Source organism: Panicum virgatum, chromosome 3N (assembly GCF_016808335.1).
Source record: "Panicum virgatum strain AP13 chromosome 3N, P.virgatum_v5, whole genome shotgun sequence".
Lineage (NCBI taxonomy): Eukaryota > Viridiplantae > Streptophyta > Magnoliopsida > Poales > Poaceae > Panicum > Panicum virgatum.
The window spans coordinates 63,957,597-63,973,309 of NC_053147.1; the positions used below are offsets into that span (position 1 = coordinate 63,957,597).

The following is a 15,713-nucleotide window of genomic DNA, read 5'->3' on the forward strand; positions in this document are numbered from 1 at the left end:
TAAGTGTGGGACAAAGCTTACAAGCGCCAAGTAAAGTAGGCCTAGATCTAAGCTCCTCTAGTTCACAAACAACAGTAGCAAACTTGGACTGCAAAGAAGCTAGATCAGCCTTAAAGATAGGACACTCATCACATTCTAGCACATCACTAACAATGGGAGCGTCCTTAACCAGTTCAAGTTCATGCTTGGCCTTAGCGAGCTCATGAGACACGTCAGAAAGCGAAGTCATAGCAACATCTAAGTTCGCAACGTTCTCATCATGCTTGGCACGGAGAGCAATAAGATCGTTCATGTGAGATATGCAGCCAGCGCACTTATCCTCACTAGATTTCTCCCTAGCACAAGCCAGCTCAGCCCTAAGCTTTCTACGCTCTCTAGCTGCTTCCTTAAGCAGTCTCTTCTGGTTGTCGAGAGCGGCGTACAACTCCCTAACCTCTGTATCAAGTAGGTCGATCGTGGAGTTTACCTCTGAATCGCTCTCGGATCCAAGAGAAAAGCCGGAGTGCGTCGGTGTAGCATGTCCACCCGAAGACGCACGAGCACCATCAGCTTCGCCCGCCATGGTGCAGAAGCTCTTGCGCCGACCGGCCGCCAAGCAAAGGCCGATGAAGCCGGTGGCTTCCTTGTCCCGCTTCTACTTCTTCTTGTCGTCGTCGTCGGAGGTCGGTGAAGAAGAGCGGTCGGTGTCGGAGCTCTTGTCGAGGTCGCTGAGCTGCGCCAGGAAGGCCTTCTCCCGCTTCTTGGCCTTGTACTGGAAGCGCTTCTTGAGCGACTCCTTGTCGAAGCGTCCTCCCCGGTCACGACAGCGGTGCTTGTGGCGCCGACGCTCCTTGTTGGAGCCTCCCTCGTCGCGGTGGCGGTGGCGGTAGTAGTCGAAGGAGTTGTTCTGGCCACCGCCGGACTTCTTAGGGCAATCGGCGACGAAGTGGTTCAGATCGCCGCAGTTGTAGCACCCGGGGTTCTTCTTCCTCTGCCTGTTGTGGTAGACGCGCTGGAACTTGCTGATCAGGAGGCACAAGTCGTTGTCGCCCAGCGTCTCCAGCTGCTCATCTGAAACAGAAGGCAAAGAGGCAAGAGAAAAGCCAAGAGCAGAGTTAGCGTTAGAGCCCGATCCACCACCTGGGCCGGTCACAAGAGCGACGCTCTTGGAAGGAGGGGCACCATTAAGCTTGGCTCGTGTCTGGTTATCCACCTCCGTGGCCTTGAGCTTGCTGAAAAGCTCGTTCACCGTCAGAGTCTCATAGCCAGCAGACTCAATGATGGTGTTCACCTTGAGATCCCACACAGAGCGATCAAGTGCGTAAAGCAACTTAAGGGCCTTCTCGTGCTCTGTGTACTCAAGGGCACCAGCAGATCTGTTCGCATTGACTTTGTTCACAATCGACTGAAAACGACTGAACATCAAGTCAATGCTCTCACCCGGCTCCTGTGTGAAGTTCTCGTACTCACGCCAGTGAGTCTCGAATAGTCTAGCCTTCACCTGAGGTGTACCCTCGTGGTAGTTCTCAAGGCACGTCCAAATTTTGTGTTCTTCCTGAAAACCCTGGACGCGTGAGAACTCCGCACAAGAAACGCTAGCGAATAAGGCATTGACGGCCTTGGCGTTAGCCTCGTGCTGGGTCACCTGAAGAGGTGTGGCCCGAATAGCCAGCACCTCGTAAAGCTGGTTCGTGGTAATTTTCCAGACCTCGGCTCCCATGCTCTGCAGGAAGGCTCTCATGCGAACCTTTCAGTAGGCATAGTCCTCGCCAGAAAACACTGGGATCTTACCAAGACTCGCCATGGTCGCCGAGTGGTTTTCGAACCGGTTAAGGTACTGAAAACCTCAACCGAGCTCTGATACCAATTGAGGGACCGAAACTGGCGACCAGAGGGGGGCGAATGGGAGCCGATCAAAATTTCTTCAAAATTCGAATCGTCGGCCTATGTCCCAAAATCACCGCAAGCCCTCCAACCCAGGTAAGCGAGAATAGCTATGGACCAGCTATCTCGAAGCAGAAGACCCAGGTTGCAGCGCGGAAGCAAAGCGAGTGAAACTTCACAAATTGCAGCACAGCACACACAGACCAGTCTGACCGGTGTACTGAACCGGTCTGACCGGTCGGGCTGGGAATTTCAAACTGCAGACCGGTCAGACCGGTCTCTCCCAGTCAGCCCGCCAACAAAGCTCCAAATGTCAAATCTCAAGCAAACAAAGTCCAAATCCAATGAAACTTGGAGGAAAGCTTCGTAACTACCCCATGAACATATCCCCAAAGGATCTCACCCAAAAGATTCACGGATCGAGAGAAATCGAGGAAAGATCAAAGAGGATTGGGGTTTTCTCAAGAACACAAAATCGTCAATTCGTGAGAACTCTCGATTCCAGTAGGTTTAGCACACGGCTAGAAGGATTAGAATCGTCACAAAGAGTCCATCAAACCACGAATTCAAGGGTTGATCTCCTCCAAACAAGAAACACACCAAAAGAGGAGAATTAAACCCAAAACGCAAGAAAGAAGGGGAGGACGAGATGCTCAGCACACACACGTGAATCTCAAACAAATTTCATCCATTAATCACCGAGGAATTCACCTATATAAAGGCTAGAGCCATCCGCCCATCATCCACCCACTAGATTGAAGAGAATAACTATAATCTAAACTCTCTTTGCGTTGGAGTCCTTGGCCCTAACCTAGAGCAGAGGCTGGGAGAAGGAAAAACTCAGAGAAAATAAAAGACTCAAGAGACTCCCCCAGCAACGGGCTGGTGGGGGTATTTATACCCGGCTGCTGCGGCCAGACCGGTCAGACCGGTCCAGGGGACCGGTCAGACCGGTCGGGTCAACAGCACCGTGCTGTACAGCCTCGATCGACGGCGGAGCTTCTTTCTTCGACTCGAAGTCTTTGCTGCGATGCCGCCACGTCGACGAAGATCCGGTCCGCGGTTTTGGAGGGTCCGTGAAATCCGGGTAGGTGGCCGGTTTTGAGAAAACCGCCAAAACCTCACGCGCGGGAAGATTCCCGCCTCCACGCCGTGGCCCTAGACGCCGTTCCCGTCTCGGCCTTCTGACGGCCCTAGACGCCGCCCGACGCCCGTCACCTCCTCGCCCGCAGCAAGGCCCTAGACGTCGTAGACGCCCGTCGCCTCCGCCAGTCCCGAGACAGACGCCCGTGCCTCCACGACTTGGCGTCTTCAACCGCCGTCCGCCTCCTTGGTTTTGTGGCGCAAATCAAGAAACCCACCTTCCGTCGCCGCTTGCGCCCTCGATTCAGGAGTGGACGCCACAGCTGCCGCCCGGGTCCGAGCTCCGGTCCCGGCCGCCGTCCACCGCACGGTCCATCGGCCACAGCACCTCCACGGCAGCTCCCTGTCGACACTTGACGCCCGTGTACCTGTAATCCAAAGACCAAGCGCACGATCACACCGTACGGTTGACAATTCACTCATCACAAATAGAATAGAGTACTCTCGTTCCTCATCATGTTTGGCCACAACAGCCCCCTATGATGGATGGATCCTGAAGGAGGCCTCGTACATGTCTAGAAACAGAACAAAGGTGCGAAAGAGATGTTCTGGCGACGTGGTGCATGGGTAGCGCCGCCGGGAGAGTGGCTGATGACATGGATGGAAGAAAATCGGTGCTTGATCAGGCCTACCTCCATGGCTCTGACACGATGTCGTGTCTGTATTAGCCGCCATTCTGGTACGGCATTGACCTGAAGGTAAAACTTGCTGAGAAGAGAGAGAGAAGCTTCTGAAGACGTTGGGTAGTAACTTTCAGCAGTAGGTTACACCTGTTAAAAGGGAAGTAAAACTTGCTGAGAAGAGATAGAGAAGCTTCTGAAGTCGTTGGGCAGTAACTTTCAGCAGTAGTTACACCTGTTAAAAGGGAACTAAGACACAGTTCTGGGTCTTGGGTGTGACAACTGACAAGTGTTACGAGATTAGTTTATGCTCATGCTTTTCATATGCGTACCTCTTGGATGTTCTCAACACGGGAGACTAATTGTCATATGCGGATTGTCAGATTGATTGCCGAATCTGAAAGATGAAGATTGCTTTCGTATGCAGATCGCATGACCAGGCCTGACTACGTCAAAGAAAGTGTTATTGAAGGCGTATTTTTCCTTTTGTCCCCTTTGGGCTAGTAACTTGTAGCTTTTTTTTTCTTTCTACGTGTTGTCCAGTTTACCCCGTCCGGCTAGTAAGTACAATAATTTGTTTTTTTAGATAAAGGAACATTTCAATATTCCGGCTTCCACATCACAGTGTGAAATATCCAGCCAGTAATTTGTTTACTCTTGTATTGTCTCTGAGACAGTATTTCATAACCGAGTATACTTTTAATATGTTTTCTAGTGACATTAGCATACATGCCAAAGTTCCGCAACCTAATACCGAAAAGTTATGCTCTCTTCATCTCATGCTCTCCCTTCAGGCTTTGACAGGAATACAGCATTGCAGCTATTGACAAGCTAGTTGATAATGGATCCTTACTGAATCTCAGTGCAGATGTGGGGACAGATCCTTCTGGTTGTTTGCTTCATTGCATTCCAGTAATGAAAAAAAGAGAGGTAAAAGTGTGGAACTGATGGCAGGTACACAGGTACGAATGGTTCCCCGGTAAATTATTTGTGTTGAACTTGCTGCTGCTTGCCTGCTTCCAGCAATGTCATTTGGAACTGGCAGACTGAGGTTTTAACTTCGCTTATATATGGAGAAATAGGAAACTACCGAAACATTCGCTGTATCAGAAATCAACAGGATAATATAAGTCTCCCGAATTGCTTATGTAATGATCTTCTATGCTAACTATCCAGTTGTCCCTGAAATCATCAGAACTTCAGAAGTCACAAGGGTAATGTTAAGCATCAGGTCAGTCTCTGAATCAGAAAGCTAATTTGAACCATCAGAAATTCAGAAGCATTCCTCAATAGCTCAATCTCTGAAACAGAGGGCACTGCTGGTTTTAGATCTGAAATCAGAGGCCCCTCAAGTGTTAGATCTGGAATACTGTAGCACCAATCCACATCCCTAGAGTATTTCGTATATTTGGCGAACAGGCGTTTACATGAGATTAGTTGAGTTAGTTGTCTGTGCTAGTTGTGGGGAATTCGATAAATAGGCTGTGAAATCTGATTGCTAATTGCAACTTGCATTTTTCGGGCTGTCAATTCTGTGATTCATTGGTGTTTTTCTATATTTGAACTTCATGACACAAAAGCAGAGTGGAGAGCTGGAATAAGCGACAAGGTTGATCATGCATTGTAGCACATATAGGAACCTATATGTAAATACTTTTCCTTACTAACATAGGCAGTAGCAGTACTATTGAACAGTTTGAAGTTCAACATTACACAATTCCTTTTATTCTTCAGAAGTCTGTGTTCAGTTCCTCATGTCGATGCAGAGAGCATGCTCTTGACGAACTCCCGGGGTCGGCAGATTGCTGCCAACGGCTTCGCCATCGGCATGGACAGCCCGCCACCTTCAGACATGTCAACGACACTGTCTTCACTGACATCCCACTCGAAGCACTGAACAAGTACTGCCAGCGTCAAGCTGACAAGACGCATTGCCAGACCCTCTCCAGGACAGCGCCTCCGTCCAAGCCCGAACGGCAGCATGGGCATGGTGACCGCGGTCACCATGCCAGCATCCAAGAACCGCTCCGCCTTGAACTCTCCAGGCGCCTCCCATAATTTAGGGTCCCGATGGATCAACCAAGCATTGACAAGGATCATCGTGCCACGACGGACATGATACCCACAGACGGTGCAGTCCTCCATTGCCTCGTGTGCCGGGATGATCGGACCAATAGGGCAGAACCTGAGGGTCTCCTTGACCACACATTGCAAATATGGGAGGTTTGTGATGTCCGACTCCTCCACCATCCGTGCGGTGCCAACCTTGGTGTCTATCTCAGCCCTCACCTTCCGCATCGCTTCCGGGTTTGTCAGCAGCAGCGCCATTCCCCATTCAGTGGTTAGCGCTGACGTGTCGGTCCCGGCAGTGAGTAGTATCTGCAGATGCATCACCATGGATATTGCAACTATGTTACAATGGGCCAAACACCATGTTGACAGGAGAGAGACTGCTCACCATGACGATGCCTTTGATGATAGTGGCAGTGTAGTACTCGGGATCAATTTCTTTCAGCGACAGGAGCTCGTCAATGATGCTTTTCTTCTCCGAGTGTCGGCCACTACCGGCGTCGCGCCTTCGCCGTTGGTCGTCGATGAGGCCGGTGACGAACGCGTCGCGTTTCGCCTGAAGACGCACTAGCGCCGCGTCGACGCCGCGCAGGCGGTCCACCCAGCGCAGCGCCGGGAAGAAGTCCCCGACGCTGGGCGCGCCCATCACCGCGAAGCTCTCCTCGACGATCTCCTGGAACCTGCGCACGTCGCCGCCGTGCGCGGGCGCGCCGGTGAGTGCGCGCATCATCACGTTGAGCACCAGCTCGAAGAGCCTGGGCCGGAGCGTCGCCGCGGCGAGGAACCGGCGCAGGGCGCGCCAGTGGTCGCCATGGGGCGTCCAGGTGACCGTGGTGCACCCGTACCCGAGCCGCTGCCCGGCAAGCAGCCGCGGCTTGCCCGCCAGCGCGGCGTCGTGCGCCGTGAAGCACTCCTGGGCCGCGGCGTGGTCCGACACCAGCAGGGCGGGCCGGGCGCCGAGGCGCAGGGACAGGAGCGGCGCCGGGCCCCCTGGGCCGCCGTGCGCGGCGGCGAGCGCGGCCAGCGAGCGGTGCAGCGGCTTGCCGAGCAGGTGGAGGTGGCCCAGCAGCGGGTGCGACGGCGGGCTGGGCTCGGCATCGCCGTGCCCCCGGCCACGCCTGGACCAGACGGCAGCGCCGACGAGCAGGGACACTGCGACGGCAACGAGAAGCAGGATTGCATCGCCGCTCGCGAACACGTCCATGGATGGCGATGGCGAGGGGCTCACTACCGCCACGTACAGAGTGGACTCCTCCGACCGGGGTCGCGGCGCCGTAGCTGGAGCCTGGAGGAGGTAGGAATGTAGGATGGGTGAAGGAGTGGGGGCAGAAGAGATCTTATATAGAGGTCGTCTCTCTTAACATCAACAAATCCCCTCTTCCGATCCTCCAACCGCAAATACACCTACGGCTGGGTCAACCAAGATGAGTGCGCGAGAGGCCGGCCACCTTAGCTCAGCTAAGCATCGAGCCAGCGAAAGGACGAAAGGTTGACGACGATTCCGGGAGGAAGGGAGCGTCCGCACACGTACGGCCTCTGCCAAGACGCCATTAGCTAGCTAGGCTTCGGCGCAGATACCTCCATTTTGTTTTTATCGTCGTCATCGATCTATTGATTCCATTGACTTCCGAACAGTGCTGGGGCAGCGACAAGCTAGCTGATTTTGTTTTCTTCGATGGATATCAGCATCTTGATGATGCGATCAGTGATCCTTGGTTAAATGGGCCCACGGAAAGGATTAGGCTACCTAGCAGACTTTTTTTTTACAGAACAATTCAAACATTGATATTTTTTCGAGTGATCATTTGTTCAATGATGGGCCGGGTCCACGGAAGGGATTAGGGTACGTGGCTGCAGACTTTCTAAAAAAAACAATTAAGCATTGACATATTTTTTCCGATTCAATGATGGACCGGGCCCATGGAAAAGATTATGCTATGTGGTCGCAGGTTTTTTTAAAAAAGGGAATTTTGTCAGGGGCACATCCTCAAAACGTGAATTAGTGCATTGGACACTACATTCTTCGATTTAGTCCCTGGGACATCACGAAAACGTGATTTGGTTTGTAGCACACCACCTTCAACAAATTAATATTTTCCTTCCCTGAAGGTGACAGACTAGTTGCAAAAGGACAAAAATACCCTTAGATATTCTGGTGGCTTCATTCACCCGTCCGCCTTCTCTAGCCTCCAGGACTGAGGAAAAAAATCCCCACTCCATGCCGGCGAGTGGCGGTCCGACGTAATCTTGGCGCTCGCGGCTCTTCTCTGCGCCGGCCGCACGGCAGGCCCCCCCCGCCTCCTCTCGTGCTGGTGGAGCTCGCGACTGCGGCGCCGTCGCGCGGAGCCCGCGAGATCGCCGGCCGTCGCGCGCGCGTCCGCACCCCCGCGCTGACCGCGCCGCCCCGCCACGCGGATCCCGTGTCGCACGCGTCTTGACTCATGAGCATGGACGTCATCTCGAAGCCAGCCACTAGCAGAGATAGGCAAACGGGCGAGCACCTTGGGGGCCTGGCCTTAGATGGTGAAAAGGAGGAGGTGGGCGAAGGGGAACGGGATGGAGAAGAAGTCGTCGATGAGCTTGATGTACTCACAGCGGATGCTCTCGGTCCACGGCCGAGGGACTCCAGCATGGTGGCGAGGATGGTGGCGAGCCCGCTCTCGCCCGCCTCGCGCTAGCACCGGCTCGCTCCCGCCCGCCTCACGCCAGCGCCCGCCCGCTGCGCACCAGCACCGGCTCGCTCCCGCCCGCCTCGCGCCCGCGCCCGCTCGCCAACACCCGCTCGCTCCCGCCATGCGCCCGCTCTCCCGCAATGCGCCAGCGCTCGCCCGCCGCGCGCCAGCACCCGCTCGCTCCCGCCACGCGCCCGCTCCAGCCGCACGCCGGCCAGCTCCGCCACGCGCCCGCACCCGCCCGGCTGCGCCTGCCGCCGCGCGCCCAACCTCCGAGCTCCTCCATGGGACGCCGCCTCCGAGCTCCTCCATGGACGCCGGAGAGAGGGGAGGGGAGGGGGCGGGGTCGAGCGCGCGCAGCCCAACCCGCGCCGCCCTCGCGCCGGGCGAGGCCCACTGCCCCGCCGTGGCTCCGCCGGAGTGGCCGCCGCGCGCTCCGCCGGAGTGGTCCCGTGGCGCCGCGCCCTTCTCGCTGTGAGAGGAAAGGGACAGGGCTCGCCGTGCCCCGCCGTCTGCCCCGCGCGCGGCGTGGTCCAGTGGCGAGCGCGCCGTCTGCGGAAGGGAGGGAACAGCGGGAGAAGGAAGAAAGGGAAGGGGAAGAAGATGACAAGTGGGCTAGGGGCAAAATGGTCTTTTTACACCATCTCTAAGCTAAAATTGATTATTATACTCAGCATGATGTGTTGGAGACAAAATTGCAATTTTACGATGTGTTGGAGACAAATTCAGCTTTCAAGGTGTGCTTCACACAAAACCAATCTTTCAGAGTGTCTTGGATACAAATTTCCCTTAAAAAAAAACAATTCAAGTATTGATATTTTTTTCGAGATACAATACAAACGCAGATGCTCATAAACACACGCATGTATACTCTATTCTTGTAAGCATCTCCGAGAGATTGAGTTAGCTGAGCCTCGAGATTGACGAAGTATTAAAGAATATCAGCGGTTAATCTTAGAATAAATTTACAAAAAATATGGGTCTTCTTCCTCCTCCTCCCTCCTCTCACTCTCTCGAGTTCATGCGTGAACGGGGTTAAGGTTTGGTGATTTGGGGTTGGGGGATAGGCATGGAGATTTTTTTTGAGGGGGCTACGGCCAGCAAAACGCCAGCCTGAACACATTTGTATTAATATATGAGGTTGTACATAGAGAATTTACAGCAAAAAGAGTATAGGGGAAAAGCTATGTACAAACTAATTTACATGGAGAGCAGAACACGCGTGGAGGTAAGCTTTGCCCAATGGCGATCACATCCTGATGGACCAGAGTTGCAGGTCTTGGTGGATAGCCAAACAAGTACTAGCAACTGTGGGGAACAAGGAATTGAAGACAACGGAATTGTGCGCCTTCCAGACATTCCGGAGCACATCAGTGATGATGATGGAGCGAGTTCGCGGGAAGACCTCATCAGAGAAATACGGCAGGTCCCAAAGTTCTCTGAAAGAGGTCAAGTGGGGAGCAATGTTCCAACCAATACCATTGAGTAACCCACATGCAAGAGGACATCGCAGCAGCAGACGATCTTGATCCTCATAAGCGCCACAGTACTGACACAGAGCAGATTCAACGATTCAGCGGTGGTGGAGCAAGGCAGCAGAGGGCAGCCGGTTGTGATGCACCAGCCAGAGGAAGTGCTTAAATTTCAGGATGGTAGCGTTGGACCAGATGCAATCAGAAAAGCTATCGATCGGTCGCTGCTCCATATGCCATAAGTAGAAGCCATGGGAGGAGAAAGGCTGAAGATCATTGCCGATGCCGCGACGATCCGGGACGTGTGGTAGGAGTGCGACATCAGCCAGGGCAAGCTGGATTGCACCCAGCTGCGAGGAGGCCACCGAGGTCAGATGCGGATGCAGAGGGATTAGCCACTGCTCTTGAAGATAGGCATGAGCAACAGTGATGTTGGTTCTTGGGCAGAAGGAAAGCAGAGCAGGGAACAAGTCCGTGCGGCTGTGATCCAATCCAATGATCGAACCAGAAGCTAGTAAACTGATCACTGCCAAGGTGAACTTTGGTGCAGCTTCTGAAGGTAGGTAGCAGTTGACGGAGAGTAGTCCAAATCGCAGTGTCCAGGTGATGTGCGTCTCCAAGGTCCCTGCCAGCACCATCACCATACATAAGGTGAAACCATTTCTACCAGTTGGTGGTCGGAACCTGCAGGAGCTTGTCGACAAACTTGGACATGAGGCCCTTGTTCTGAAGATCAAGACGCTTAATGCCCAGCCCACCACGGGTTCTATTCCAGCAAACCAGGTCCCAAGCTGCCTTGCATTGCCCCCCCCCAACGTGCAGGTGGTGTCCCCCGTCCAGATGAAAGTACGCCTCTTGGCTTCAATTGCTTCAGTAGTGCCTTTGTGAAGTAGAGTAGAACACATGGCATAGACAGCGCGGGCGCCCAGAACAGCATTGGCAAGAACAATCCGGCCACTAGGTGAGAGTAGCTTACCACACTAGCCAGGGATGTAGGATTCAACAGCAGCTACCAGAGGGCGGTGATCAACGAGCCGGAGCTTAGTAGAGTTGAGAGGCAATCCGAGGTACGTCTGGGGGAAGGACGATACTTGGCATCCAAAGAGCTGGGCTATCTCAGGAGCCAGTGATGGTTCAACACCTATAGGAACAAAGGTACTCTTGTCATAGTTGATGTGCAACCCAGTGAAAGAGGAGAGTTGATCCAGCAGAGCCTTGAGATGCGTCAGTTGAATCGGATCAGCTTTGATCACAAGTAAAGTGTCATTTGCATATTGGAGGACAGGGCATGGCAGGGAATAAACAATGGGGTGCTGCAGAAGGCCCTGCTGAGAGGCAAGCAGAACCATTTGCTGTAGGAGGTCCGCCACAAGGATGAACAAGTAGGGAGACAGAGGATCCCCCTGACGCAAACCCTTCTGGCACTGAATCCATTTACTAGGGACACCATTCAGCACAACAGCAGTCTGGCTGGAGGTGTTGAGGCTGGTGATCCAAGCTTGCCAACGAACAGGGAATCTCTTTGCAAGCAGAATAGCATCCAAGGCATGCCAATCAATAGAATCAAAAGCCTTTCTGAAGTCCAACTTAAGGATGACAACAAAGGCACATCACTTGTGGCAGCATTGGACAACTTGAATAGCATAAATAAAATTCTCAGTAATACAACGACCTTTGATGAACCCGGTCTGATCAGAGTGCACAAGCTGAGGGACAAACTGCTGCAAGCGAAGTGTCATACCCTTGGTACAAATCTTGGTGACACGGTTATGCTTCTGCAGGGAGATAGGCATGTAGTCTTTGGCCAGGAGATAGGCAGCTTTCTTAGGTAATAGGGCGAGATAATCCTTGTTGACACGCTGAAGGTCAGAAGTACCCACATGGAAAGCATTCAGGAAAGCGAGAAGATCATGCTTGACCAGTTCCCAGTTTGCTCTGAAGAAGAGAGGTGTAAAGCCATCAGGGCCAGGGGCAGTGTCGGTCTTCTTGGAGAATAGGATGGCCTTGAGCTCTTCAAGGGAGAAGGGCTCAACCAGAGCAGCAGCTTGACCAGTTCTAAGAGCAGTACAACTGAGGAGGGAGTCCAAATCTGGCATATCAGAACAGTGATCAGCTTGCCCCAACAGCTCCAAGTAGAAGGCATGCAGAATGGCAGCTTTGGAGGCATGATCAGTCACAAATGAACCATCAGCAGCTTGGAGAGTTTGAATTTGGTTGCGTCGCCATTGCACCATAGCAGCCATGTGATGGAATTTAGTATTCTCATCCCCAAGTTTATTGGCATGAAATTTGCTTCGCTGGCGCCAGAAGATGGCAATATGTTTTCCTTGCTCCAAGGCCGCAGTACGAACCAAGGCTCTCAGGTTGAATTCAGCCAGGAATAAGGGCCAGGCTTCCTCAATGCGGTCCATCATGGTGATGACTAAGTTACAGTTTTGCAGGAGGTCAAACGGGGAATGTTGTTGCCGGTGCCAGAATTTGAGATCATGTCGACAACGCTTGAGCTTTCTGACGTGCAGAGCAGCATGGTTACAGTGAGGATCAAGCAATCCAGGAACACTGAGCTAGGCAGAGGAAACCACATCTGCAAAACCCTCCACACGCGGCCAGTGATTGTTGAACCGAAAGATCACAGGCTTCAGAATGGTTGTAACCGCAGAAAGGATGAGCTAGCAGTGATCCGAAACAGCAGCCAAAGAAGAGGCATGTGTCGTGTTGGGAAGGCAGAAACTCCAATCAGTGTTAACAAAGAACCTGTCCAGACGTACCAGAATGGGGGCCTCCTGATTGTTGGACCAAGTAAAGCGTCTGTCGAGCAGGGGGAGCTCCTGAAGAGCCATGGTATCCAGAGATCCATTAAACCAGTCAGCCTCCAGAGAATCAAAATTACCATTGGAGCGATCCTCATGCGACCTGGTAAGGTTGAAATCACCAAGAAGAACCCAAGGTCCAGATACTGAGGACTGGAGGTTGACCAAATCATCCAAGAAGGCACGCTTATCACCATGTAGGCAAGGACCATAGCAGTTGGTCACAGTGATGGTGAGATTAGATTAAGTGGATTGGAGGGTGGTTGTCAAGGAGTGAGATGTGTGGCTGGAGGAGGTGAGGTTGAAGCAATTCTTGTCCCAAGCAGTAAGGATACCAGCAGAGGCGCCATTAGAGGCAAGGAAGGAGAAGGAAGAAGCATGGGCAGCAGGAAGAAAGGAGCGAGCTTTGAAGCAGTCAATGGTGTGTAGTTTGGTTTTCTGGAAGCAGATGATGGAAGGTGGAGTTTATGGAATGGCGAGCCGGACATTGTTGCATTTGCCCCTGTCACCGAGCCCTCTTACATTCTAGGAAAGTATGGTGAGAGATCTAGCCATTAGAGGAGCCACGCACCATCAAACCCAGAGAAATGTTACAAGAAAGGCCGTGGTAGGAAACAAGCCAGCAATAAAACATGAAGGAATCATGCTCCGGCTGCCGGGGAGCTCTCAGAACTGAGTTTCTCCCGAGAGTTTTAAGGCGTGTTAAGTACAGACCAAGACCTGAGCACAGGTACATTACAAAAGTGAGAGCAACGCAGGCTCTCCAGCAGCAACAAAAGAGCCGATGAGCATGATCAGGAAGCCGCAGAAACATCAGTCCAGCGGGTCGACGGCAGGGATGCCCATCCAAGTTGAGGAGGTGGCCATCAGGGACACCGGAGGCCCGTCCCAGAAGCTACAGATCCTGGAAGCACCAAGCCGGGGTAGCCGAGGCAGCAGCGGCAGCACCGTCGAGGTTTTTGTTGCCCGCAGAGGTGGCCGCACCCAGCTTTCGCTTCTTGATCCGAACAGCAGCATCATCCGCATCATCCGCATCATCCGCGGCAGCAGGGGTCGGGATCAGCGTTGTCGTAGCAGGAAGCCGTGTCTTCTTCGGCGGAGGCAGGACAACAACACCAAAGAGCTCCAGGGGAGCAACGTCGGGGAGCTCCGGGAATCCAAGAGGCAACGGCGGCAAGGGGATCGTCACGGAGGTGATGAGACACTCCACATCCCCAATGTTGCGCAAAGGATCCGGAGCCACCGGCAGGATGTCGAGGTCGAGGACGTCGAAGTCCGGCGTAGTGGGTGGCGCAAGCACAACAGCTGCCGGCGGCACTAGGACAGCAAGATCAATGTCGAGGGCGGCGGGCACGGTGGAGGTTGGTGAAGAAGCCGGCGAAGCAGCAGAGGCGGGCCGGGGGAGGGGGCGCCTGTTGCTCAGGTTGTTGGCGTCCCAGATGGAGATGTTCGGTGCCGGGGCCGCGCCAAGGCCGGTGGCGAGGATGTCAACGGAGCAGGACAGTGAGCGGGTGGACCCCAGTTCTGCAAGTTGGTGAAGGAACCCCACGGAGGCGGTGCAGAGGTTGACGACGAATATTTCCTGGTCTCCTGGAATGTTGGCCCGGAAAGGCTGGGTGGGGATCTTGAACAGGCCCCGCTCGCCGCATTCACCAACCGTGCGGATCTCAAAGAAGGACCCACGACACATGTGGAAGGAGACAGAAACCGGCTTGGAAAGCAAAGGCTGGGCATGTACCTCAAGGTAGTAGAGCTAGCCCAGGTCACGGCCAATAGGGATCGGCAGCACGTCACCCAAGGACATGAAGGTGTGGCGAGCAGCATGGCGTGCATGGACCCCTTAGGTAGGCAGAGCCAGCCCCCGGCATCCCCAAGACCGCAGCGATCGAACCATCCAGGGAAGCCCAGAAGCTGGGGGCGGGGCATCCCCAGGGATGGCAGCGTTGGCGGCGACAGGGGGGGTGGCGCAGCAGGACCCGAAGGCAGGCCGTTGGAGTCGGAATCCTCGAGGTGCTCGACGTGGAGGATCTCGATCTGCGCCACCGCGCCCAGACCGGCATGGTTCTTGATGTATTCCTCGAGAGGAATGTCCGCCGCGCCTTCCACCTTGACTGTCAAGAGCACAACAGAGAAGTCGGTGCCCTGAATGCAAACCAGGTTGACGAGGTGCGGGTTGGCGTAGGGGTCGGCGGAGTAGATGATGCGCTCGCGGTTCCAGTGCTCCATGGGAAAGTTGCGGATGGCGAGGTGGACGAACGCCTCATGGCCGAATTGGAAGCGGTTGGGAGTCTCGGTGTGACGTTCCAACCGGACAGTGTGTTCTCGGCCGAGGAAGGGCGCCAGCAACATGGTCTGCTCACGAGCAGCATTGCTTTCGAACATGATGAGGGCAGCACCATAGGACGAAGGGGCAAGCGTCACGCGGGGGTTCCCTCCAGGGCCGCCCAGAGCGTGGCGGATGTGGCTCGCCGGCGACTCCGGAATGGGGTCGACGAGGCCATAGGCGAGATGCGCGAAGCGCTACATGCGCACTGGTGGCATGAAGACATCGATGGCATCAGGGCATTGCAGGTCCTCACCAGCAGGCGGAGCATCCTCCTCAGCATCAACAACAGCAGGAGGCATTTCATCATCAGCATGGGGGGGGGGGATCTTACCCTCCTCAAGAGTAGGAGCAGGAGGCGGGGGAGAAGCCGGAGGGGCATCAGCTCCAGAGGAGCCGGAGGAGGTAGTAGAGGTGCGCAGCGAGGCAAGGCCCGGGGAGGCGGGCTCACTGACAGAGCCAACGAAGGGAAGGCCCGGCATCCTGCAGTCGCGCGCAGTGTGGCCGAGCTGCCAGCAACGACGACAGCGGATGGGGTCGCGGCACGCAGCATGGTGGTGGTCCAAGGCGAGGCAGCGGAAACAGCGGCGGTGAGGGGAGAGGAACGGGGAACATGGTGGTGTGGCCGGTGGGGGATGGGGGTGCGGGGGAGCGGCGGCAACGGTGGCAACAGTGGGGCGGGGAGGGGGTTTTTTTTTTGCCCCGGGCTGGTGGTGGAAGGCGAAGCATCGAGGCTTCCA

General features: G+C 54.5%; 1 protein-coding gene across 1 annotated transcript; it reads right to left on the reverse strand.

The window, feature by feature from the left end:
* Window positions 1-5,211: 5,211 nt before the first annotated feature.
* LOC120666696 (cytochrome P450 81Q32-like) lies at window positions 5,212-7,327 on the reverse strand. Its single transcript, XM_039946609.1, has 2 exons — window positions 6,085-7,327; window positions 5,212-6,005 (listed from the first exon to the last, which is right to left on the reverse strand). Exons 1-2 carry the CDS (start codon window positions 6,898-6,900, stop codon window positions 5,379-5,381), a joined length of 1,443 nt encoding a protein of 480 aa, XP_039802543.1. The 5' UTR covers window positions 6,901-7,327; the 3' UTR covers window positions 5,212-5,378.
* Between the last annotated feature and the right edge of the window lie 8,386 nt (window positions 7,328-15,713).

Bases quoted from the DNA above. Each gene is read 5' to 3' on its own strand.
- LOC120666696 (XM_039946609.1), bottom strand. From the start codon at position 6,900: ATGGACGTGTTCGCGAGCGGCGATGCAATCCTGCTTCTCGTTGCCGTC. The intron at 6,006-6,084 runs GTGAGCAGTCTC...ATGCATCTGCAG, and splicing joins TCATCAAAGGCATCGTCATG to ATACTACTCACTGCCGGGAC.